Here is a 27,784-nt window from a genome sequence, read left to right as displayed (position 1 = left end):
AGTCATTATAATCATCAGCTGGACGACTCCATTGTTCCTCTGTATGATGGTGCCTATCAGCATTCTCTACATGGTAGTGCAGGTCAGGTGACATCCAAGGACAGTGATTGGCTGGGAGGTGTACATTGAACTCGGTAGTCTGTTTATGATAGCTTTAGTTCAGGATGATTAAAATTACGATATACGATATGCGAGATAATTTTTGAGTTCACTCTGAAAATGTATGCGTCTTGATTGAATAGTGACCTCGATTTTGTTGTACTGTGATGGCCAACAATGAGCTGATTAAAGTACTGTCGGAAATAGAAAAAATCTGTTTTTAGGCTTGTTACTCTGTATCCCTACATTTACACAACTGCATGTAGCATATGTTGAAATAACCCACATCGGCCTAACTGGGCGTTCAGTGGGATGTGTAATTGGATATCCAGAAATGCATGTTTACTCGTAAAATCGGACAAAACAATAGATCAGACTATAGATGTCAATTAGGTCGCTCAGCCAGGTATGACGATGGACCGTCTACTCACCTGGCATGAAATGCATGTGCTGCCTACAGGCACAAGGGGTCATCTCAAAGATATTTTATGCTTTTTTCATGTGTATTGAATATGTCTCATCTATTGATTATCATCTTGCGTGTCTTTCATAACGTCTATGTTGAGATATGTAAAAGAATATGATACCCATAGAAAAGCTTAAATCAACTATCGTATTAAATGTCTCAAAATATATAGGTAGCAAGACCACCCCAAGATCGACTGGATATTGTTTGTTAATTGATAAAACATGCCGTTAACTTCCCCCAGTGTAATTCCCCTAAAGGATTATCTTATCTTAGCTGATATCTCTGTCCCCATGGACGACCCCAGCCACCATCTGTGACACCCGTCCTGGTGTTGCTTTTGAGACGACCCCTCCTACCTGTTTCTTTTTATAGTGATAGTGAGGCTCCATGGTAGCTACAGTATGGTAGGTTCAGTATTAAAGTTATTTTTTTTTACATCAGCTATCGTTTATAATGAAGTTAAGTCTAGTTTCAAAATAGGCGTTTAAAAAGTGTGCTTTGAAATACAATATCATCTCACACTAATTTGCATAAAGCCATGGTCTGTTCTAAATAAGTCGCTTTGGACTTAGAAAAACCCCGCATTGCTCATTTCTGCACTAATCTCTCCTCAGTAAAGTCCTTTTTTTAACGTTTTCTATCTCTGTACCACTGAGACTGTAGTTAGGCCGAACTTAGTTTAACAGATATTTCACACTTTCACATATTAGCTTCATAAATTGTAGATATAAATGTGAAAAAACAGATTTTTCTATATCCAACAGTACTTTAATTCCCCTTGATGTGTCTAAAACTGCAAAAAGTGTCATGGATATTTATATATCAGAGACTATCAGCAACTATGTGAAGGCATCAGTGTACACCTCTCTCAATGGCGCTCATGCATATATAGTAACATAAAGTGTGGCACGCTAGTCGATAACTGCTTCATGCATCAAACCAGCTACATTGCATTTAGCTCCACTCTGCTTCAGATTTAATGCTGGTGCTATGTACAGTTAACACAAGATCTGGTATAGCATACAGAGCGTGAAGTATTACAGGCTTGTGAGCTTGCTGCATTGATTGGGCCTTTCCTCCTACAAGTGACTGACACACCTACATATGATTGAAGTACCTTTCAAACTCACTTCAAATAAAGCATGATGTCATATGATGTGTTTTCCAAAACATCAGGAAATATTGCTTGGGTGACATGTAGTAATATTTCCTGGATGATGTCGCCGCAATGAAATTTCAGCACCACGCTTTGCAGAACACTGTGGAATCATTGGTTACCATGACGTGAGAAAGTCATGCCATTGCTAATCTGTGTTCCTCTAGAACTGATACCCATAGGCTTCCCAAATGTTTTGTGTTTGTTATGAATTTGCAACTAAAATATGAAAATACAATTTCTTTCTTAATTCATATGAATGATAGGCTATTTAGGGAAATAGAAATCACAGCGATTAAATTTTCATGAAGAGAGGGTCAATGTGTAGCCTTACAATATCTGCTAGGAATACATTTTGTTTATCAGCTGAAGTTTATCAAGTCTGTATATAGGGTTGCATCTGTCCAGTTCTGACCCACTACTCATTACTGGCAGTTTCAGTTGTCATAATACAAACTACACAATACATGTGTCACCTGAGGTAGGAGCCACTTGGCTGTATTGTACAATATCATCGGAGTGTGGTGCTCAGTCTACAGGAAGTTAACAGATACTAATTGTAACTTGGGCTATGGTGTATTGACTATAATACCGTAACAAAATACTAGTTGGCAGCTCTGACGTACATCCCAGGTGACATTTCAATGTTGTCCACGTAACTGATCACGCTTTGTTTCAGGTATCAACGTGTATATTGCAAGTGTAGGGCTCTACCTGGGCCATATCCATGCAGGGCGGATCCTGCACAGTGCTATGCTGGACAATGTATTCGCCTCTCCCATGTCCTTCTTTGATACTACTCCTCTTGGGCGGGTTCTCAATCGATTCGCAAAGGACATTGATGTTGTAGATGTTTTACTGTCACCAACGATAAATGACCTCATCACCCGAATGTTTGATGTTATGGCTGTGGTTTTCATCATCAGCTGGACAACGCCATTGTTCCTTAGCGTTATGCTGCCTCTGATTTTCCTCTACATGATAGTGCAGGTCAGGTGACAAGGGCAGACAGTGATTGGCTGGGAGGTGTACATTGATAGGCTACCATGTTTTGAACCTTTTGAGTTAATTTGTGTAGTTAATAGCTACTGTGTATGCCAAACTCCAGTAGATTGATTTTGGCTCAGAGCATCAAGTTTGTTAACTGATTCTAATAGATTATAAAGGATTTTACTGGACTCAGGCTTATGATAGTGTTGTGATATTCAAACACTTTCCACAAAAACAAAATTGGGATAAAAAAATTATACCAGATGACTTTGGATTTTGACTGTCTGTAAATCTATATATGACAAACATGGTTGTACTATGTAGGACAACATTCAGCTGGTGGCATTTTACAAATTCATATGTTGTGTGAATTCAACATGTTGGTGGTATAGAGATGACAACATTTTATGGATGATCAACTTCTTTATTTTCACAATAGTTGAAACTATTAATGCAAGAAAACTGATCGGTAACTGTGGTCAGGTGTCCCATTTAAATGGCTGCGTTTGATTCCCAATAAACTGGTATCCCCTGATGCATCTTATATTGAAACACAATGTTGCGGGACATTGACTCCCAGACATCTCTACTGGCACGACACTGCACGACACTGCATATTGACAATGTTATGTAAAGGCATCAGTGTACACCTCTCTCAATTGCTGCATGTATTGCATGGTTAGGGGAAGATTGGCATCATCTTCTGCTAAGCAAACTGTAACTGCTTCATGTATCTAACAAGTACTTATGCTTTTATCCCAGCTCACATACTCACTTTCATATGATATCCTCATTTCTCTTCCAGGGAAACTAGTTAGTTGAACTCTTTTACACTTACGACTAAGTCTCAGTAAACTCAGTATTATTCATTACACTGCTATACTGAGGCTAACAAACCCTAGTAGCAGGTCGCGTCAGCTAACCTTTGAGCGACCTATGGCCGTCCAATCAAATGCGAGATGGACAAATTTTTTGATTTTCTCTTCCCTGGACGCTGACACTGATCTGTCAACAAATGAAACTCCGCATAAAACACATATATTTGACCTGCAGTATATGCTTAGGTGTTTCTAATGACATGGTTACCATTAGCTCATATGCATTGTGTATTTCATTAGCTTATATTTCCGCAAGATGTCATCCTTGAATATTGACAAAAACGCTAGGTTCATTGACTGTTTACTCATTTACTCATTGCGGCCTCCATGTGTATCACTTGGAAGCGATCGCGCGGAAAATACCTTTCGGAATCGTTCGATTTTTTTAGGTAAAGGTTCAAACGGTATGTAACCATGTATCCATGTTTCTTTTTTAGTCAAACATGTAAAACCCAGCTTCAATATTGGAGACATTTAATAGCTTGTGCTTCTGTTTGATATCACACGACATACAGGGAAGGTTTGTCAACTGCAAATATTCAACTTAGAAGTTGATGGGTTCTGACTAAAACACAAGAAACCTATAACCAGCAACATATCGAGTCTGTCATCTCTGACATTAAGTCATCACCATGGAGTAGCCAATCACGGGCATGGAACTCAGTCAAACACTTAGGTTTGACACCAGTTATCTCAAATGGGTTTTCCCCTGCTATGTGCTGAAATTTTATCATTTCAGCACCTGCAATGCTGAATGCATATGTTATTAAAACCTGTTTCCATGTCTGATATGCTAACACTGATACCAGTGAGTGTGACATAAGTGTCCTTTGGCGATATGGCTTCAGTATACTTAAAGACAGATAGATCTCATACCCACCCAGCCACCTACCAGCTCACTCACTCACTCACTCACATATCCGTTCTAACTGGAGCAGAGACACCAACTCCTCGAACTTACCTTGTGGAAGTATCAGGTCCTGATGCTGTGTTTCATTGAAGGTTGTCACTGACAAGGAGACGTTCAAAATATGACCACATCAAGCACACTTTTTATGCTGATACTAATCTGCTTCAGCCTGTTGTGACAGGTTGAAGATATACAGATCCATTTGTAGTTTTTGTTCATGTACATCGTGCTGTGTCTGTCATAGTATTTTCGTGGCCGACTGGTTTTCATGAAGAGTTTGACCATGTGTGGTACTTTCATGTGGGCCGACTGGTTTTCATGGAGAGTTTGACCATGTGTGGTACTTTCATGTGGGCCGACTGGTTTTCATGAAGAGTTTGACCATGTGTGGTACTTTCATGTGGGCCGACTGGTTTTCATGGAGAGTTTGACCATGTGTGGTACTTTCATGTGGGCCGACTGGTTTTCATGAAGAGTTTGACCATGTGTGGTACTTTCATGTGGGCCGACTGGTTTTCATGGAGAGTTTGACCATGTGTGGTACTTTCATGTGGTACTTGGCATCACAACACTGATTTCATCACCGTTCTCTGCAGTTTGACTGTTTCTTCACTAGGTAACTAATCATTTTAGGAGACTGATATTATATGGAGTACAAGGTAAATACTATGCCCTTGTTCCTGTCTCCTCAGGGCTGCTGATAATGGCATGTGCGCTGGCGACTCAGATTTCGGGAATTGCTGCCTCTCGGAATCTACATCATGATGTCATCGTGTCTCTGCTCAACACCCCACTCTCATACTTTGACCAGACACCAACTGGCCGAATCATGAACAGATGTTCTGATGACATTGCTGAACTTGACCTTGTATTGCCCTTCACAATAAGGTCAATGTTGAATGTCATTTTGGGTGCTGTAGGATCATCTGTCATCATCTTGTACACGACACCCCTTGTGGCTGTTGCCATCCCCGTTGTTGTCATTGTCTATGTTCCCATCCAGGTAGGACTGAGTTGAGTGTGAAGGTCATCCATGTCTTGTCAAGATGATTGCAGGTCCGAGCTAATTCGGTATTGACACAGAGTTAGGTCCACTGTGATAGTGGAAGCTGTTTGGAATTTTATTGTTCATTGTTAGTAAGGAACTTGGAGCTCGGGGGGAAATCATCATGTGACAAAGGAAAATGTTCAGAATGGAAGACATTAATCTTTGAAACATTGCGTACCTCTGTTGGTATTCATTCTTTCCCTAACCTATGCCTTTTTAACCAGGTGCTTATTTAATGGCCTCAGTATCCAAAAGCCATTACCTTAATGCTTAAGGCTTACAAAGTTAATATGAAATGCACTGTTTGAGGAATGTGGAGAGGAAACCTCGAATAACATTTGGATTTGATCAGGAAGGGGCAATATCAGTGAGTAAGATTATTATTATTCCACAAACTGGAAGTGACGTCAGATGTGAATGTGTGTCAACAGTTATCGTGGATTTGTTTTAGGAGGGATTAAGTGAGAACTGCTCAAATGCCAATGTTTGGCAGATAATGTCATTAAAAAATTCAAAATTACAGATGCTATACAAAATGACAAAATGTATGATGGTTTTGTAAAGGTGCTTGGTATTTCTGGAGACTTTCTGCTTGCGACTATAAATGTTGTATGAGAAACAGTACCCATCATCAGCATATGCTGACAGTAAATGAACGCCCATATTGTCTCAGGACTTGGTCCTCAGTATTCTTAACTGGCCATGAGAGGCGACTGAACATATTGGGGGTGGGGAGGGGAATTCTGGGTCACCTGCAAGCTTTGTTGGTTGTACGAGGTGACCAAAGGATCCATCAGGATTTCAGCAAGAAGTATTCCCTATCAATCTATGCAGGTTGTAGGAGGTGACTTAACTTATCCATGGCGATTCTGGTTTGAATTAGACCTACTATGCAGGTTGTAGGAGGTGACTTAACTTATCCATGGCGATTCTGGTTTGAATTAGACCTACTATGCAGGTTGTAGGAGGTGACTTAACTTATCCATGGCGATTCTGGTTTGAATTAGACCTACTATGCAGGTTGTAGGGATTCCAGGTTAGAATACATCCTGGTGACCTGGTTGTAACAGGTGACATAGCTGATCTGACCGTCAGGCCTGATGTATTTGTTGATAACATCACCGTTATGGTTGTAGATGGATGCTGATGAAGCCCATCACATTTCTTAATGGTCCAGATTCAATTAATTGTGTTCAGCTGTTATAAAACACAAAGATTGTTAAGTACAGTACAACAAACAGTTAATTGTTACACCTGTGAGTATAAAGCATAACTCTACTAACATTGCATCCATATTTAATTTCTGCAGGTGTCTTCATATTTTTGGGAACTCTGATTCGTACAATTGGGGCCAGAGATGCATCCAAAATTCTGCATTTGAGTTTCCTAAAGAACATCTTGAAATCACCCATGAACTTCTTTGATACCACCCCTCTGGGTCGGATTGTGAACCGATTCAGCAAGGACGTGGATGGCGTTGATGTGACCATCCCCTCAGTGATTCACATGTGGCTGTACTGCCTCCTCCATGTGATAAGCACCCTGATTGTCATATCCATCAGCACGCAGCTGTTTCTCGTTGTCATCATCCCTCTGATGTTTCTCTATTACTTTTTACAGGTAATTTGTAGTGTGGGAAGTAGCTGGGAATGTTTGAAAGTTGCTTCTCTAATCATTATGGTTGCATTTTGGATTGACTTTGTGCATTTGTTCCAGTGCCATGCTGCATGGTTGTTGTATTTTTTTATCAATGGTGCATGGCTTTTTAATCATTTTAAAGTTATTTTCACATTTTCTTTGCTTTTCATTTTTGTTTTATGTTTGCATATTTTCTAACACAATTTCTAAATTACACTCTAGTTATTAGTTGAAGGGTGCAAAATGTTAGAGTATAGTTTTCTGAGAGATATGGCTATTTTCGATATATTGCATGATTAAACATCCCTCAACACACTGCATAAACAGAAATGACGACTTCCATCTCCTTGAACATCTTGGAGGGTACTGGTAACATTGTCTTGTGGATCAGCTGACCACTCATCACTGCAAAAACCAAGCTTAACCCCAGGGTACCCTACGTAGACACAATGTGTGGATAAGGCATCCACTCTTACCCCAAAGATCAGGGCACCTCACATGGGCACAGTGTTTGGTTAAAGTGTCAACTCTTCTCCCCAAACACCAGGTTACCTGGATCCGCCTGTGGTTAACTCGTCCAAACTTCACACCAAACAACATTGTGCCCCATTATAGGCACATGGTGTGTTGCTTATGTAAAAAAACCCCAGCCATCAGATTTCTGAAATATTCCAAGAAATACCTGAACAGAGATTCACTTACTCATTGCAATAATCACTTTCAAATCACATACTTTTTTACTCTCCTACACAGCCTGTATCTTATGTGAAGTTGCTGTCTGCGCGAAGTACGTCTCATGAATCATCGACCCTCCACCGTGCAGTGTTTGCAGCAGGACTATGTAGGTCAATGAGACACTTCCAGAAATACGTAACTCATGTTAACAGAAACGTGGTACTTTTCATTGATGGGGATTAAAATCCCTCGTCAACATAAACTACCTATCCATGAATTGTTTTGCATGTAAAAACGTTTTTGTTATTTTGGAATCAGAGAGTGAATATGGCTATATTGACACGGACAGATGAAAATATTAAAATTGCCTCCTCATACTAAATGTTGGATTTGTGTGTTATTGCCAAGAATTAATGCTGTAATTCTTATGAAACTTCTAGGTCTATTCATCATTGCCATAAATCATGTAAACGTATTTGTGGTTACAGTCACACTAAAACCAAACCAAACTGAAACCCAAACCATATTCCTGCAGAGTCATCATTATCTTGATTGGAATCTTGCAAGTGTCCCATGTCCAGCTGGGATTCCAAGCAGTACCGAGAGTTTGGCTAGTCTGGGTAGTGTGTATGGCCCATAAATTAAGCTTAATAATCAGCAGCAACAAGTCCAAGACTCCAGAATGATTTGCCTATGAGGCAGTTGGGTTAACGGATTCTGTATAGCTATATCTAATATAGTAATTTGTAGTAGATCCAGTGTGGGGTGGCTGCACCATGACTGAATGTGTCCCGTCCAGGGCCCCGTTTCACAAAGCTCTCGTAAGCCTAAGATCTCGTAACTTTCCTCGTAGCATTCCTACGTCCTATACTGTAACATTGACTTACCATAGTCGTAGAGCTACGAGGACTTTGTGAAACGGGGCCCAGAACCAGTACTGCTGATAAGACGATCTGTCTATAACCTCTACTGGTAACTTCTGCAACGTGTTGTGAAAACTTACGTTTCCAAGCAGTGATTCGGGAATCGCTAAAGCATAGTTGACTTTCTTTTGGGCAGCTTCGTTCTGTCTTGCCTTTGTAAGTTCTGCAAAGACCCTTCTTGGACCTTCTTGCCAGCATAAATCGGCTGTATTGTAGACAGGATGCCATTTTGAGTTTACACCCAACGTCATGCCACCATTAGGTACTGATGTGCCAGCTATAAGTGGTAACAGGAGACTGTGTGTGAGTGAGTGAGTGAGTTTAGGTTTACACCGCACTCAGCAATATTCCAGCTATATGGCGGTGATGTGTTTTAGTCTGGACCAGACAATCCAGGGAGCAACAGCATGAAAATCGATCTACGCAATTGGGATACGATGACATGTGTCAACCAAGTCAGCGAGCCTGACCACTCGATCCCGTTAGTCGCCTCTTAAGACAAGCATGGGTTACTGAAGACCAATTCTAACTCGAACCTTCACGGGTCAATAGGAGACTATGAACTGAATGGACTGGTGATAGTGTTACTATAATACCAAGTGCTGGTTGAGGGAGGAGCAGCAACCGTGAAGTTACCCCAAGCACACCAGGGGAGGAAATGAGGTTTTCCCCACCTTCTGCACATAAAAGTAGCTGTAGACTTAAGATGGTATTGTAAAAAAAAACTAATTATGTATGGTTGACTGTTGAAAATCTGAAGTTTTGGTTTTAGGATGACTGCAGCCACAAATACATGACTTATAGCATTGATGTGATAGAGATAGTACTCTTGAATTGTACACATGATAAACAGTGATAGGAAGGTTCTAACAAGATTTCTCATGCTTGGTGTATGTGTTCTTGTCAGTGTCTGTACGTCACATGTTCGTGGACATTACATTCCTCCATCATCCACGACTACATGCAGCCACTGGGCAGTGTATATGTAGTGAAGCCAAGGAGTGAAATAAGGCTGATAACCCCAGTCAAACGTCTCTCCCAGTGAGTGATAGCTATTTGAACTCTACCATGGTCTGATAATGAAACAGTGTATTGAGTAGATGGGCTTCAGGTTGCCAGGGGTGGGTGGTGGGGAGGTCTAGTGGTTAAAGCGTTTGCTCGTCACGCCGAAGACCTGGGTTCGATTCACCACATGGGTACTATGTGTGAAGCCCATTTCTGGTGTCCCCTGCCGTGATGTTGCTGGAATATTGCTAAAAGCATCGTAAAACTAAACTCACTTACTCACTCACTCACTCAGGCTGCCAGACTTATTTCATGATATTAGGGGTTCCTCTAGACCTGCTAAGATGCCCAAGTCTGCAGAAAATGTTTTTAAACATTCTGAAATTGGAATTAATAGGGAAAAAGAGGTTTTATACTTAGTTCTGTTGGTTGTATTGAATGCAACCTCATTGTTCAATGTTCGGAAACACAGAATTTAGAAGCCTCAAATACGTACAAAAATCTGTTTCTAGCATGTTTACCCGTCAGTCTGTCAGGGCACTTAGGTTAGAAGCCCAGTTAATAGCCTGCATGCTGACCGGTTGTACAAGTAACTTGCTTTCATTATGCTAGAACAAGGAGCTGATGTATCTTTACATGGATGATGGAGGGCGCTACTTGTGTACCCAGAACCTGTGAAGTATTGTAACTGTTTTTACCAGTTCAACTATTTATGGCTGTTCATCCTTGTGGTCTTTGAGACGGAGTGGCGTCTACAAGTTGAGTATGATTCTAAATACAAGACTGCATTCATAAGCAGCTTCACAGCTACTTTGATCTTCCAGAAAAATTTCGGAAACAGTTATCGAGCAGTTGCTGAAATGCTGCCAACTCACAAAGATCACGATAGGTGTGATTGCACTTTGTTGACGAATGTGTTTTTTTGTGTGGTCCGTATGGTTCAAGAAAAAAAAAAAACTTCAATAAACAGAAAAGAAGCAAAATATTGAATTCACAATCCTACAACCAGAGACCCTATAATAGATGTCATTATTATTATATGGTCTTTACAGACATCAGTGTTGTTGTAATGTGTTTTGAGGTATAATGACGTCTTACTGGTGACAAGTGTTCCATGTTGTTGTCGTGTTGTCATCGTGTTGTCATCGTACTGTCACGGTGTTAGCTTACAAGCTGAAATCAGTCTTGTGATCTCAGACTGTGCTAGACACTACATAACCTCAGTATTGCTTTTTCTTTCTTGAGCTTTCATGCATCACTGGGTGTTTCGTTGTGCTTGTGTAGACTCAGGCTGCCTTTCACTAGTGTACGAGCAATTTGCTTTTGTAGCTGCTTCTTGTTTTCTGTATATTACTACCCCTGTATACACTGCCTTGTTTGCTGGACTACCTCGCATTGTACTAACACCTCCTTTTAGTCTGAATAAAGACTTAACATTGCCTTTGTCATATGGATTTAAAATGTAATTTTGAACAACTATAAGAGTTATTGTAAACCATGGACTGCAATCATCTTTTCATTGTCTTTTCAATATGTGTGAATTTCCTGATTTCTTACTGTGTAATCATTTATACTGATTGTTGAATTCTAACCCTTATTCAAAGGTTAATTATTATAATTTTAATTTCAAATAATTGAAGAATATGTGATATATGTTGTTACTCAAATATGTATTTCTCATTTTGAGAAAACTTATGACTGAAACTTGCCTATTACTGTAAGTCAATATACACATGTTTTGGTCACAGAGATTTTATGTGGCGTCATCCCGGCAACTGAAGCGTTTAGAGTCAGTGAGCCGTTCCCCCATATACTCTCACTTCGGTGAGACGATCACTGGAGCTGTGACTATCCGAGCCTTTGGACAACAGAGTCGCTTCATGGACGAATCTCAGAATAAGGTGGACGAGAACCAGATTTCCTATTACCCAAGTATTGTCTCCAACAGGTGAGATGTGTCTCTCTGTTCTTGCTGTTGTATCAGATCTAAAATAAGAATGATTTGGTCCATTCATTGCACAGGACACTTTTTGGGCAAATGGTTGGTGTTTCAGCTTGTCAAGCCTGTATTTCAATATCTATTTGAGATCCATTCAAGTAGGGGCGGATACAGCTTCTTGAGAAAAGGGGGCTGCACACATAATTTTCACTCGTTTTCTCGAGAGTTTGAATGATCATTTAATACCCCCTGCCAAAAAAACAAACAAAAAACCCCCAACCCTCTGGATCCACCTATGTTCAAGGGAGCCTGCAGTTTGTCAATGCTGGCTGTAAGAGTCACAGTGAATTGTGATTGGTTAGATTCAGTGGTCAACATGACTGATTGCGTCTCATTATACCGTAACAGTATGGATTGTGCTCATGTCATCAACCATTTGTTCACATTAAGTGGTTGTCTCCTTGACGATAGAGTCTTTTCTGATAGTTATTTCCTTTTGGAAATTGTTCATTCTATTCCCCTGAGCAAGAGTACACAATTAATGGTATTAATGATACTTTTTTAGCCAAATATATTGAGTAAGTATGTTGGCAGTCGAGTGTTTAGGAAATCCTTTGTTCAGTTATCATCACACGGAAACCTGATTCATTTTGACGAGTGACATAATGCAAGACTGGTTTTCCTCTGACAGGTGGCTTGCGATTCGTCTGGAGTTTGTCGGAAACTGCATTATCTTTTTTGCGTCGCTGTTTGCTGTTCTGGGTCGTGACAGTCTGAACCCGGGCATTGTAGGACTGTCCATCTCGTATGCCATGAATGTAAGTATAGCAGAACAACCCATGGTAGCAAAACTAATAGTACTTTACTATTCTACTTTGCAGAACATTGCATAGCTGTTGGGGCTATAGCTTTTCGGTGTATTGTGGAATAGAGTATTACTGTCAGTGGTATAGCTGTTCCAGGTGTTGCAGAATTGGGCATAGCTGTTGATGGTATAGCAGTTCTGTATATTGCAGAAAAGGGAATAGCTATTGGTGGTATAGCAGTTCCAGGTATTGCAGAATAGAACATAGTCTGTCTCACAGTCCTTGAACCACATTATTTTCCCTACTGCCAAGCCCTCTCTGCAGTGCTAAAGCCCTAAATAAAGCAAGTCTAGATTTCCTCAGGTTCTGAATCTCTGGTCTCCCTGGAGCTCCTTTTCAATTTTAATGGGCTTGTTTGTTACTATCAAAATTATATATATTCAGAGACTAAGCATTAGTCTAAATAGAACATAGCTGTTTGGGTATAGCAGTTCTGGGTATTACAGAATAGGTTTGAATATGTATTCTGATGTAAAATTGTTCACGATCCAAAAATTTCAGTCTTACAAATTAAAGCTGTGGCTCTTGGACTAATAGTAATTGAGGGTGTAGCTTCTCTTGACTCTTATACAGGTTGTGTATGGTAGACACCAGCATGGTGTATGGTCTGTTAATGTTATGTACAGGTGACACAGACCCTCAACTGGATGGTTAGGATGACTTGCGAGCTGGAGACCAATATTGTCGCTGTTGAAAGAATCAAAGAGTACACAGAGACTCCCACTGAGGTAAGATTAACTGGTGTGTTTAACATCATTGTGATGGTGTATATGCTGTCATTATCCCCCGCAACGCGTTTTGCGGGGGGTATTAAAATGGACTCCGTCTGTGCACATTTGTCTTTTCCGGAGCAGAACTCTAAAACTGTTCAATATTTCTTCACCAAACTTGGCACAGAGATAGATCTGGTGGTGTACTGGTGCCTTTTGATAGTTTTGGAAATCTAAATAAAACATTTTTGGCGTTTCCATGGCAACAAGTTCGACTTATTAGTGGTAGTGCTCTTTTCTGGAGCAGAACTCTAAAACCGTTCAAAGTTTCTTCACCAAACTTGGAATGGAATATCTTAAGAGCCATTGACTGGATCCTTTTCATACTTAGTACCTAGGTTTGTTGACCTTGACCTTCATTTCAAGGTCATCATGGAACTTAAATGTTTTACCCTTGTCAGCGAGATATCCCAAGAACCGTTCACAGGATTTTCTTCATACTTGACACTTAGCTTCATATAGGGAAGGTGCAGGGCCCAGTCGATTTGGTGACCTTCCCATAATTTTCAAGGTCACAATGACACTTTGAAGATTTCAGCATGTTAGCCTGCATGTTAAGCTTGTCAGTGCGATACCTCAAGAACCATTCACTGGATTTTCATCATATTTGACGCCAGGCTTCATATAGGGAAAGTGCAGGGCCCAGTCGAGTATGTTTAGATTGTCAGCAAGATATCTCAAGAACAGTTCACTGGATTTTCTTCATAGATTTTCAAGACTTGTTTTTTTATATGCAATTTCTCTATTACTATTTGCTTAATATTTCATACAGCATGACATTCATGTCAAAGTCAAAGTGAGTCTTGAAAATATTTGTGTGTTTGAACAGCTACAGAGCTTAGCAAGATATCAAGAGAGGTTGACTGGTCATGTTTTTGTTGACATTTAACTTCATCTTAAACTACGACCTTCACTTTCATTACTCTTTAAGTTTGATTTGATAATTTGTGGCGGGGGGATTATGTCACCTTAGTGACAACTGCTTGTTGTCAACTGAACAGGGTTTTGTGTGTTTCATCAGGCTCCATGGGAGATAGAGGGCAAGAAGCCAGACACTGATTGGCCAGCCGCTGGTAAGGTGACCTTTGACAACTACCAGACACGCTACAGAGACGGCCTTGACCTTGTCTTGAAGGGAATTGACTGCAGTGTTAACAGTGGGGAGAAGGTGAGATAATTAGTAGCTTGGTTCCTTTGGTTACTTTGATGTATTAAAAACACTTCATTTCAAGTCTCATTTCAATAAAATGTCATTGTGTTTATCTGATTAGCAGTGCAAAAATGTAGGTTATAATTAGAGTATGTTATATTGTACATACATCTAAGGATGCAGAGAGCCAGAAACCTATTACAGCTGCCTCCACTCCAAAGATAAACACTGAAGGCTTTTTTTCTGTTCTCAGGTTGGCATTGTGGGTAGAACAGGGGCAGGGAAGTCTTCCTTGACGCTTGCATTGTTTCGTATCATTGAGTCTGCCGGTGGCAGTATCACCATCGATGGTGTTGAGATTTCCAAGATTGGCCTACATGATCTCCGATCAAAACTGACCATTATTCCTCAGGTATGTGTGTTCTCAGTCACTGTCAAGATATGGTCGACAGACGGCCATCTTGGAATATCTGTTTTTGCCTGTGTTTTCTCACTGGATGTAACTGTTTTCTTCACTGGATGTAATTGTTTTCTTCCTCAGGATCCTGTCTTGTTTTCTGGGTCACTCCGCATGAACCTTGACCCCTTCGACCAGTTCAAGGACGAGGATGTGTGGCGGGCCCTGGAACATGCACATCTTAAGAACTATGTCACCTCACTTCCAGAGCAGCTTCAGTACGAGTGTACCGAGGGAGGGGAAAACCTCAGGTAGGGCAGGAAAAACACACCAATTCATGTTCTGAGAACTCAAATGTAAACTGACGCAATGTCATAATTGTTTGGACACAACAAATATTTCAGTACCTGTTGTTTTTTCCAGTTATGAATGTCTACTTATTAATATTCATCTCTGTATACAGCTCAGACTATGGGTCTTGGTTTGTTCACCAACCATCTGTCTATTCATATCCTGTCTGTTAACCCCCAACTTAAAAAGTAATACTATCTCCTAGGGTTGGGCGATAATACCGGTTAACCGGTATATCGAAATTCGAACTTTGCAATACGATATATTGCGGTACACTTTTCACGAACTGGTTCACCCGATACGATCGGCAATTGCCGTGACCATGATCGGTAATTTTTGTGATGTAGTTAAAAATACTTATGAGATTTGTATTTCCTTTATATCATTATACATTAATAGTTTTGAGAATGTATATTGGTCAATCACATCTTTGTGCTGACAGTGGCCAGTGGCATTGTTTCAAATGAAAGGAAGACAGTAATTTCATTACCTTAGTTAACCCATTCAACACCACAGGCCGGAAAAAAGGCCAAGACGTCATAAGTCCCCAGACACCGAAAGGCCGGTAAACCGGCCTGGCAGTAGGCGCATCAACATGGTATATAATTTTAGGAACCTACCTTACATATGATTCACTTATTAAATCTATCACTTTTCACAATGTCTGAAAATACTTATTACAATTAACATATATTATTGACAGAATTAGAATTATAAACAATTTTCGCGATGTTATTGAAAACAAAAAGACGATTCGGCAACGGGTCCACATCAAAGTTGTCAAAGAGCAAAGTAACGATGTTTCGAGGAAATAATTAAACAAATTGAATAAACTAAAGAATAAAATCAAGAACAGTACTCATAAAAGTTGTCAATGTACATCATAAGTTACTATTTTCCATCTTTTTGAGTGCGATCATGAAATGTAAGCCAAATAACATTTCGGCTTTCGTCGCCTCGAACTTCACGCTTGCACACGATGTTTAATGCTAAAATATATGCTTGAAGCATTTTTGTCACTGGTCATAACCAAGGACGATACGACAACTAAGTTCCATAAGGTGGTGGTTTTATACGTAACCCTTTCAGAATAGGATGATTTTGTAGGAGCAATCATACACTCCCGAAACATCGTCTTATCTTGCTTTTCTTATGCATTCCACTTCTAAATGCCCTTCAAAGATTTAGTCTAGGAATATTTCCAAAGATAGATAACTCTGAATTTCCAAGCATGGCCACTTCTTGAAAGGCATGTTAAGTAAGTTTCTTATGTCATTAACAAATATCAGCAAAAAGATAATTTTATAATCCTTGAACCAATAATGAAAATCGATAATTGCAAAGAAATTATTTTACTCCATTCGTAACTACTCGCCTCTTTCCGTGACCTACGCTATTCGGCTTGTCCGGAATAACACGAATTGGTCACGAATGTATTTGACTCATTTCACATTTTACTACACACAGTTGCCACGATTTTTGGCAGTAATGGCGTACTATACAGGTACGAGTCTTCTTATCCAGTTATCGGTAAATAGTCGTCCATACATATTATTTCAGATACCTTTATAATGATTTCGTAAAAATGAAAATATAGAAGAAAAAGGTAAGGGGATATAATGACATATTACAAATGGAAAAAAATGTGCATTTTTTGCTTACTTCGTGATTTATCTAGACATTATAATGTGTAAACTTACATTTTCATTAAAACTTAACTTATTTAAATTGTTGTATTATTTGAATACTATGATAAAAAATAACTATTTATATTTAACATATTTATAAATATGTTGGGATTAAGCCTTTCAAATGGTGCATGACATGTAGCAGTAATAATGTTTTACAAGCTGATATTTTCCTTGATAAACATAGGCCTCATCTATGACCTCAGAGTCTCTGGGAACTCGGTGTTGACTGGTGTCGAAAGAGCTAAACCATGTGTCACACTTTCACAATACGTATTGCAATACACCAACATATATCGCAATATATCGCAATACGAAAATTTTGGCGATACCCAACCCTACTATCTCAATAGATCATTGTAGATGTAGAATTTAGTGAGAAAACAATTGAGATACCTATGAGAACAACAGTTGTTTTGTATGGCAGTGTTGGACAGCGACAGTTGGTGTGTCTGGCCAGAGCGCTGTTGCGAAGACCAAGATCCTCATCCTGGACGAGGCCACAGCCGCTGTGGATCTAGAGACTGATGATCTGATCCAAGCAACGATACGCACAGAGTTTGCCGAGTGTACTGTCCTGACGATCGCCCACAGGCTCAACACCATCATGGACTATTCTAAGTGAGTACGAGACAAACAGGCAGCCATGGATCACAACAATCACATATTTTTGTGTTTGTTACGAATTTGTAACTATAATCCAAAACTGTGATTTCTTTATATCTATAATATCACAAGCCGCAAATAAACAAAATTATGATGCCTAAAGTTTCATAAAGAGAGGGTCATTGTTTAGCTTTACACCATCTGCTATCATTGGATGTTCTTTAACGACAGATATGAAGTATATTTATGGTGTTGCATCTGTCCAAGAGACGCACTTCATGTGTAGTATCAGAAGTTGCTGCAGTTAAAATAGAAAATAAGCAATAAAATTGTAAGCTGAGTTTAGGAATACCAAATCTGTATTGAAATATAGATGAATCATATTTTCGGGTTTTGGGTCGTTGGCAGCTGTGGTCAGGTGAGCTAATATGATCTGTTCCTGACTTTTCGTTTTTCTCGTTTTTCATTGTTTCAAAAATAATCTTTAAGAAGAAATTTTATGAAATTTCCAATTCCTTCCACAAGAATGCTAACTTTAAGAGGAAAAGTAACAATCATAAAATCACAACTACTCCCACTGTTTACACACCTCTTTACCTCCCTTCCAGACCCAGATATTACGTTTTTTAAACGATTAGATACTTTGATACAGTCAGGCCGCGGTAATCCGGTCCTCGTTAATCCGAATCCACCGACTTCCGAACGCTACTCACCGGGCACCAAATCATCTCCCTATATATTGTATATAATTGACACCTCGTTAGTCCGATGATTCAGTTTCCGCCTCCGAACGCTGGTCAGTCGGAACGGATTGGACTAATTAAGTTGTAAACAGCTGCGTTAATCCGAACGATTGAAGTTGACCGCGCTGCTGACTGGTCCACCCAAAGTGACACGTTGTTTGTTTAGCGACTTAGTGACTCATCCCTTTGATCCCTTTATCATAAGTGATAGGGAAATTTCGACGACCACGCTGTTTTGGATTTATCTGGTCGGGTAAAAGATACAAAATAAAGAGAAAAATGCTGACAAATAACTATTCTTATGGGGGTCTGAAAATGACAGATTTTTGAAATTGTGATTTAATAGTGAATCTTCTTTGTTCTGATGATTGTAAATTCATCTATCAACTATTGTGTGAACAAAACCAGGTGTCACTCTAAAAGTTATGTTAACAAATGGGAAAGCAAAATAGATCACATCATAACACAAGAGCATATGTCAAAATGCTTCGAGGTCAGTCAGAAATCATCTATCGATAACTCCATCCGAAACTTTCAATACAGATTACTTCACCGAATAATTTCAACTACATCTTTCCTCTATAAGATCTGACAAAGTGATGATCAAAGTTGTTCTTTTTGTGAACATGAAAATGAAACCATTGAAAACCATTGAACACTTATTTTACAAATGCTATAAAGTTCAGCTTCTAATTGACAGTTTTCTGAGTTGGTTCGCAAATGAAACCAGTCGTAGTATTGATTTCAGTCTCTCTTCATTTCTTCTGGGTGACCCCAATGAAAGCATTCTTGTCAACAACCTATGCACTATCATGAAAAATTACATCTACAAATGTAAATGCATGCTTAAACAGTTAATTCTTTTTCATAGAGATCATCCTTGGGGTACGTATATGCATTTTCTGTGGCTGAAAATGTCATGTGACAGTTGTATCAATGTTTTAATAAAAATAATGTACAATAAATACAAATCTTTGTATCTGTTATCGGCCCCACCACGTGGAGTTACCCCTCCTGCTATGCATGTGCAGCCAACCAGGTATCACCATTCCTTCTGCTGTCACTCTAGCTTTCACACGTGTTCCCTGAGAGATTCAAGCCGAGTTACTTCTTTTTGAAGAATGTCTGAGACTTCAACTACTGTATGTATGGTCTTTATTCGTTCTTGAGATACGTTTTATTGACATAGCAGTCAGTTATTTCTCATTTATGTGACTTTGTATTAACCTTTTACGCTAGCTTTCCCGTGGTTTATGCACGTGTTGCTATTCCATGGTGGGAAGTTTAGCGTGCCACGTAGTGGAAATATTGCGTTATTAACCAAGTATTTCATCTCGCATTGTCGCATTCACATAATTTTCAATGTTTTGTATGTGTATTTTTATGCTGTTGTGTCGCCGTTAGCTACATGCTTGCGTGTTTGCTTTCAGGCGTTTACGGGGTGTACTGCCTGCAGGCAAAATATCCCTCGCTCCGATAAACATGACAAGTGCTTATGCTGTCTGAAGAAGGCAGGGCATAACCCTGACATCTATGAATTGTGTATGGGCTTTTCCCCCCGGGCCCAGAAGAGACGGGCGGCTGACTTCCTTTTTTACAAGGAATTGCGGGAGGCGGGAGGGGACTTGACCCAGGAGGTTCCCCCGTCCAAGGCCAAAAAGGCTAAATCTAGGGCGTCTTCACATAAATCACACTCTAGTCCACAATCTAGTGGTTTTGATATGTCCGTTATCACACAATTGTTTCAACAGCATATGGACTCCGTGAAGTCCCTCATTCATGAGTCGGTTGGAGGTCTCCGGCAGGAGTTCCTCACCATCTCTGATCGGGGGGCCGAGAGTCTGGGGGTGGGATCGCCGAGCTTGGCTCGATGCCTGGGCCTGGAGGCGTCTGTCGATCCTTTGCCTTTTGGCTTCGGGTCCGAATGCCTCAGCTACCCCGGAGGAGGAGGGTTTGCTCCCAGTCCCTCTCTCACGGTGTTGGCGCAGGGTCCGTTGAGGATTCCTGTCCCTGCGCCGCCCCGCCCCAAGAGAGCGGAGGACTTGGTTCTGCCCGGGCTTCCTCCCGTGTCTCGGGACTGGGGTTCGAGTGTTGTGTCGGTTACCGGAGCTGAGAGTTCCTTCGGCTCTTCCCTTCCTGCGGTGTCCGTGCCTCGGCCTCCCACCGGGTTGGGGTTCGGCTGCTCTTCACTTGGAGATCCGAATTCTGACTCGGGCTCGGGTGCCGAGTCTATGGAGGTTGGGGAGGTAGAGGAGTCGGAGGGTGCTTTCCGTTTTTCGACGGCTCTACGGGAGGTTCGGCAACGTATTGCCTTGTATCTTCCCCAAGCCGCGGTGCCGACATGTAGCTCGGACTCGACTGAGTTCCGCCTTCCGGGTGGGGTGTTTGCTCCTCGGCAGCCCCCTCAGACACAGCTCCGCATCATGCCCTCCCTGGTGCAGGACGTAATGGATCCGCTCCTGGTTCTCGCCTCCTGTTCGATCTTACTGACCTCGTTAAGAGGTATCAGCTGGGTGAGGATTCTCTGTTCTTTGTACCAGTGGTGGACAAGAGTGTGTTTTCACTCCGGTCGCCCTCGAGGTAGGCTCGGCTTCCTCAGGTGCATCAAGGGCAGTTACTACCACCTTTTGCCCTAGCGGGCCCCCCCCTACAGCAGGCTTACCGGACTTATGAGGAAGTCTACCGGAATGCCATGCAGCAGGTGAGGGTCGTGGTGGATACAAAGGTCGGCTCAGGAGGCGGAAGGGAGCACTGGTGATGTTTCCCTGCATGTTGTTCTTCTCCGCCAGCTATCCAAAGTTCAGGCCCACCTGACGTGCGACTTTTTACGGTCTGCCGCGTCCACGGCCCTTCCGTTCTTCCTCCGGGGCGCCGCCTACGGCCGAGTCTGCCGGCTGGCTTCGGCCGCTGGGCAGGGGTAGGCTGAGGAGCCGTCCCGCCAAAGGTAAGGGCAAGGAGCAGGCCTCTTCGTCTGGCTCCCATCAGCCTTTTCGCGGTCGCGGGGGGTCTGCCCGGACCTCCTGTTAGATCTGCCGGCTGTCGCCGTCCATCCCAGCCTGTTCCATCTGCAGGGGACCACTCACAGCTCTTACCACATGTCCCAGTGGGAGGCCACCTCTCTCTATTCCGATCGGAGTGGGAGAAGGCTACCAGCAATACTTGGGTGCTATCCAGCGTCAGTGTCGGCCATCTACCACTGTGGAAGCGAGGCCCACCAGAGTTCACCGGCATAAGGCGCACTCCTGTGCCGTCATGTCCGGTCAGGGCTGGTATACTGCGCGACGAAGTCCAGGCTTTGCTGGACAAGTCCGCAATAGAGTGCATACCACCAGGCGAGGAACAGGCGGGATTTTATTCCACGTACTTCCTCGTTGCGAAGAAGGACGGCGGGTTCCGTTCCATTCTCAACCTCAAGGGGTTAAAACGCAAGTTAGAGGTTCCATCCTTCAAGATGGAGACACTCTTCGCTCGGTGCTCTCCTCTGTTCAGCCCGGCGATTGGCTTATGTCGATCGACCTGAAGGATGCATATCTCCATGTGCCAAGTCATCCCTCGTTCAAGCTGTACCTCCGGTTCTCTTACGATGGGATGTGTTACCAATTCACGGTGCTCCCCTTCGGCATATCCACTGCCCCAGGGTGTTCACCAAGCTCATGTTAGTGCCACAAGGTTGCAAGGAAGGCGTTGTTACCATTACCTCGACGACTGGTTGCTCGGCGCTCTCACTCAGCCAGCGAGCCTAGATTCTACCTACAAGGTGATAGACATTCTAGTTCGACTGGGGTGGATCATCAACCTCAAGAAATCCGATCTGGTCCCCACCCAGGACTTGGTTTTACTTGGGGCGCGGTTCACAACTCAAGAGGGTCTTGTCTCTTTGTCGGCCGACCGGGTCACCAGAGTACGGGAGATGGTGTCTTCGTTCCTCTCCCAGCCACAGGCACCAGAGCGGACTTGGCTTCGTCTACTGGGCCATATGGCGGCAACTATCTCTATCGTGTGGCGGGCGCGGTTGAGGATGTGCCCTTTACAGCAAGCTTTGGCGGGTCTGTGGGCTCACTCGGAGGATCAAGAGAAGTGTCTCTCAGTTCCCGGGTGGTTGTCTCCTCACCTTCAGTGGTGGACCAATGTCGGGAATCTCTCCAAGGGGGTCCCGATGCCAGCTCTTACAGTTCAAACCGATGCATCCCTCACAGGCTGGGGGGGTGTTCTGGGCAGCCTGTCGGTGTCCAGACTCTGGTCCGAAGACGAGGCCCGCCTTCACGTCAATGTTTTAGAACTGGTTGGTTTTCGAGAGCTTCCGGGAGCATGTTCAGGGCCAGGTGGCTCGTCTTCAGTTGGACAACCGTACGGCCATGACGTACATCCTGAAGCAAGGCAGCACGGTGTCCCTAGCGTTCCTGCGGGAGACATGGGAATTTCTCCTCTGGTGCGACCAGTGCCACTGTCAGGTGCTTCCTGTTTATCTCCCGGGGCTGGAGAACATGCGAGCAAACGCTCTCTCTCGCCGGATCCTGGCCCCGCACGAGTGGATGCTCAACCGGCAGATATTCTGAGTTATCCAGTTGTACGGATCGTTCCGACACCTTCCTGCTGGATTGGACGGGCCAGGTGCTGTGGGTGTTTCCGCCTCTACCACTCATTCCCTGGGTCCTCTCCCAGCTGTCCACCCAGCCAGCTCGGCTACTTGTGCTACTGGCACCGCTTTGGCCGTCACAGAGCTGGTTTCTGGTAATTCTCAGGTTTCTGGCTCAGCCTGCTGTTCTATTACCTTTGCGACCGGACATTCTCACTCAGAACGGCGTGCCACACCCCAATCCAAGGATTCAGTGGGTGGCCTGGCCTCTGTCAGGTCTAGCCTCGAGGCATCGCGGAAATCCTGCAGCAGTTGCAGACACAATTCTGGCTTCGCGGCGGGATTCGACAAACATTCAATATGAGGATAGGTGGTCCTGCTATGCGCGCTGGTGTTCAGATAAGGGGATTGCAGATCCCTTTTCTGCGGATTTAGTCTGAGTATTGGAGTTTCTTCAAGCTCGTTCGGAAGAAGGCCTGGCGGCTTCGACCATTCGTGGCTACTCCACCGCTATTTCCACTTTTCACACCCCTGTCGATGGTGCTCTTCTGGGGCAGCACCCTCTTCTGCAGCGCTTTTTAGCTGGCGTGAATCGGGATCGACCTGCTCTCAGGCCTACCAGCCCACCTTGGGATTTGTCAGTTACGTTCCTCCCTGTCGGTTCCCCTCCCATCATGCCTCTCGCGGAAGCTTTGGGACACGTGACAGGTGAGTGTTATGGCGTCAGTTACTTTCTCAAGAACGATCGCTATTTATCTGTGACAGAATTCCCTCCTCCCTGGCCTCCGGCCTTTGGGAGTCTGTGTTTATGCATATATGTACCCCAAGGACGATCTCTATGAAAAAGAATTAGCTAAACCTGTAGAGGTTTCCAATTCTTTGAAGAGAGTCATCCTTGGGGTAGGGCCGTCCACCTCCCCGCAATTCTGTTCACTGATTTATTCAGCAGAAGGAATGGTGATACGGGCCTAGGTGCTTACCTGGTTGGCTGCGCATGCGTAGCAGGGGGGTAACTCCACGTGGTGGGGGCCGTATAATAGATAAAAAAGATTTTTATTTCACATGACATTTTCAGCCGCAGAAAATGCATATATGTACCCCAAGGACAACTCTCTTCAAAGAATTGGAAACCTCTACAGGTTTAGCTAAATTTTAACCATCTTCTAAAAAATATATAAAGCTTCATTATAATGTTGAAAAGTATATATTCGGTGAAGATAATAAAAACCTTTTGAGAAAATGGTCTGGCTGTTTTGCAGTTTAAACAACACATCTACCTGTTCTTGTACTCTCTCCAACCCTTTAACCCTTCCAACCCTTCTCTCTCTCCCCCCTCCCCCCCTCTCTCTCGTTGCTTTTTTGCATAGATCAAAAAATACAAAAAAAAACCCCAAAAACAAACAAACCATCTAATTATCTTCTCAACTGCCTTAGCGATCCCATGACATTTCCCCAGATCGGTGTCTAGATCTCCCATGGACACATTCGTGGTCAAATGCAGCATGCGGGTGTATTAATGAATTCCATGTCAAATGGTTGCAGCAGGCTGACGTTGAACTCACCTTTAGCTTGCTTTGTTACTATTAATGTATATATTGCTGTGTTTGTGTTATAGATTGCAAGTATCAATTCAATATGACGGTATATCATTCTGGGAAAATAAATATTATCTAAAAAAAAATAAAAAAAATTCCATTTCCTCAAAAGTTATGCAAATATTGAACATGAAAAAGAAAATCAAATTTTGAACAATTAATCTCCAAATTTGCCACCCAAAGGCACCAAAGACTTTACATTCTGGTCTTAACAGTATATGAAATTACCATCATATTTCCTCAGAATCATGGTTCTGGATGCCGGAAAGATCCGAGAGTACGACAACCCCCAGGTCCTTCTGCAAGACACAGAGTCTATCTTTTACGGAATGGCTAAAGATGCAGGTCTGGTTTGATGAGGAAGCTGATTATCTGTCAGACTGGTTCACAGATATGCCAGTGGGGAGGTCTTGATCTGTGGAAGGTGAAGATGCTGCAGACGACTTCCAAGTGGCCAGGCTGGTCCTGTACATTGGATTCAATAAACACTAAATAGGAATTCCCTGAACGGATATCACCAGCCTTTGTTTTCTGCCATGGTTTTGATTGGTTGGGATGACCTACGTTTCCTAACTGGTGTTTTGTATGAATAGAACTACAAGTATTTTAACTTGTACATTGAGTGAGTTGGCTGCCTCCTTTGTTCCTGGTGATGCAAACATTCACGGAGCGGTAATTACCGACTTTCAAATGGGAGGCACAACAACCGATTGACTGACACAGGACTCCATGAGGTGGAAGCATTTTCAGATTTTTTTAAATTCATCAAAAAGACAAGATGTTTGCTGCCATTAGATCCTGCTCGGTTAGTAGAAGAGGGTAAAATCTGCAGGTCCTTGGACAGTCTATATGAAGATAAGGAAAGATTCCCAATTACATGACTTCACGATGCAGTACTTGAATTGCTCTACTGAATGTCCCCGTGATTTTAATAGATGCGCACACTTGTGAATGTGTACACTCGTGAATGCTGATCAGTGCCAAGGGCATAGGAATCCAAGTGTCACATATTTACTGCAGGTTGTCCAAATCTGTGAGGGCAGAATAAATGTTTGCCCCCATATCATTGTGTTAAAAACAAGTATGTATTTTGAAGGTAATTAGCTAAACGCTGTTTGTAAATACATGTGACGTGCTGTATTGTTAGAGTGTGGCTAGTTTGAACCTGCTTGTATCATTTATGGTGTGGGACATTTTTCGCCAGAGGGAGAACAAACTTGTGTGGGGTTTTACAGTGTATGTGACTAGTGTACTTAATCTGATAATCTGAATGTTGTATTTAAATGTTTTGTCACCATTGAAATGATACAAATTTTGAAATACTGTTGTGTGTATATTGCAGTGTCTTGACAATTCAGAATTCTGTAAATATGATATGAATGACAGACAAACTGTGTATACAGATGTCTATTATGAAATACCGTCACAACAAGTCATGATTCTCGTCTATGTTTAAAATTTGACAGTATGTTTACTTGTGGAATGTTCCTGGTTGAAATTTTGGTGTAACTAACTGGAATATAAGCTACATTTGTATAATGTTCAAGTCATGAAGTCGGTTGTTTTGAAATGGCGAAATGACATTTACTGGTATGTCATCATTAACTGGTTATGTCATGGTATAGACTCAAGTTGACTTGTTGTAGATGCTGTAGACAGTGAAGTTGACGTTGTTGTAGATGCTATTGACAGTGAAGTTGACGTTGTTGTAGATGCTATTGACAGTGTAGTTGATATGACAGTTGTAGATGCTGTATTGCTGTGGAACAGGAATATTCACAGTGCCATCATGTACTAATTGGTGTGGTAAGCCTGGTGGCCTCCAATTCCCTTGTCAAAATTGAGGTTTCATTGACATAGTGACTGGCCATCTTGAATGAAAATGATCAAAGCAAGTACTTCATAGAAGTATCTTTCAACAAGAGTGTTGTGCAATAGATGTGTTCTTCATTTCATGAAGATTATTTATTATATTTAGATCTTTTATTTTATTTGTGTTGAACAAGGGAGAGTCCTAAACTTTAAATAAAAGCTCCCCAAACATGAAAAACTGACATATATACAGTTTGACATTATACCATTGCGAGAAACATTTAAATGTTTTAGTTGTGTATCTTTATCGATTTGGACCCTGACAGTTTGAGGTCAAATTTTACCAATGTTTTACCAATGATCCTTAAGTGGTGAATCACATCTTTGAAGTGCTCATCTTTTCTGTCATGTTGGTATTGAGCAAAACAAACACACTGTATTTTCTTGGAATTGAGTTGGAAAAGACATCGCCCAGTGTGCTTTGTAACTGGCTGGAACAACAGTCGATGACCTTGTAGGGGTTTGCCTCAAGACAGACAAGAATTATACACCTTGCTGATAATCAGACAAAAGATTATGGATTACTTGAGGTGTTGCAGAAAATATCAGAAATTGTATACTTCCATGTAGAAAGTTTTATTTTGTTTTTATTTCACATGTTTTGGACAGGGTTTTGCTGCAACAATCATTGTGAAGGACGTCTTTATCGTCATAGTTACCATGGCACTGCTCGGCTTTAAAATGTTGGGATATTGGAATCTCACACTACATGTATGACAAACAGAACATCATATTTCCAGGGAGAAAGTTTGTATTTTCTACAATTTGATGTTCACCTTTCACCACCAGTGTAATGTATTTAGAACTATGAGACTGTAATACTTTGTATTTGACTTATGTAATATATTTTAAAAATAAATTGTAACTGTTTTTGATAACCTTTGGACATTTAAAATCTGTATTCTCAACTTCCAAGAACAGCATTTCATGAAAGACTGAGTGAAGTTTTGTAACATCTGATTTTGGTAACCTTTTCCTTTGCACAATTCAAATCTGTATGTGTGTGTCTAATTGCTAAAGATAGTGCCATACACCGTGTGCCTTGAGTTTATGTACAGATGTGGCTTGTTACCTTATCTAGTCACTGTAGGTTAGTACTTACTCTAAACTGTCAAACACAGTGGGTCTTCTTCTCTCCATTATACATAGACCTCTGGTTCCTGTTACCATGGTTGCAGTGAATCCTGTTAGTCTGCAAGTCTTTGAGTGAATATCTGTTGCAACATCTTCCTATACGCAGGTGGATCCTCGACCGTTACAGTGATTTAGTTACCTGGGTGACCAGGGGTAAGCTAGTGGTTAATGTGTTTGTTCTACACACTGAAGCCCAGGTTTGATTCCCAATTGGGTAGGATGTTTAAGTCATGACATGGTGATTGAACATTGGTTCAAGCAGTGTAAAACACCAACCAACTCATACACATTAATTTATCATGGAAT

General features: G+C 41.8%; 1 protein-coding gene across 1 annotated transcript in view; it reads left to right on the top strand.

Annotated features, from left to right (window-relative positions):
* LOC124262541 (multidrug resistance-associated protein 1-like) overlaps nt 1-25,861 on the top strand; it is a 75,440-nt gene extending 49,579 nt beyond the window's left edge. The window contains 10 exon segments of the mRNA XM_046697048.1: nt 5,195-5,505; nt 11,540-11,739; nt 12,422-12,548; nt 13,223-13,324; nt 14,388-14,534; nt 14,770-14,928; nt 15,058-15,224; nt 17,380-17,420; nt 17,423-17,573; nt 24,717-25,861. Of these exon segments, the coding sequence (XP_046553004.1) occupies nt 5,195-5,505; nt 11,540-11,739; nt 12,422-12,548; nt 13,223-13,324; nt 14,388-14,534; nt 14,770-14,928; nt 15,058-15,224; nt 17,380-17,420; nt 17,423-17,573; nt 24,717-24,828 (1,517 nt within the window). The 3' untranslated portion in view covers nt 24,829-25,861.
* The last annotated feature ends 1,923 nt before the right edge of the window (nt 25,862-27,784 follow it).

This window comes from Haliotis rubra, unplaced genomic scaffold (genome assembly GCF_003918875.1).
Source record: "Haliotis rubra isolate DU_JTF1 unplaced genomic scaffold, ASM391887v1 Scf844, whole genome shotgun sequence".
NCBI classification, from domain to species: Eukaryota; Metazoa; Mollusca; class Gastropoda; order Lepetellida; family Haliotidae; genus Haliotis; species Haliotis rubra.
The sequence above is the reverse complement of the archived record's forward strand: the minus strand, read 5'-3'. Positions and strand labels throughout refer to the sequence as shown.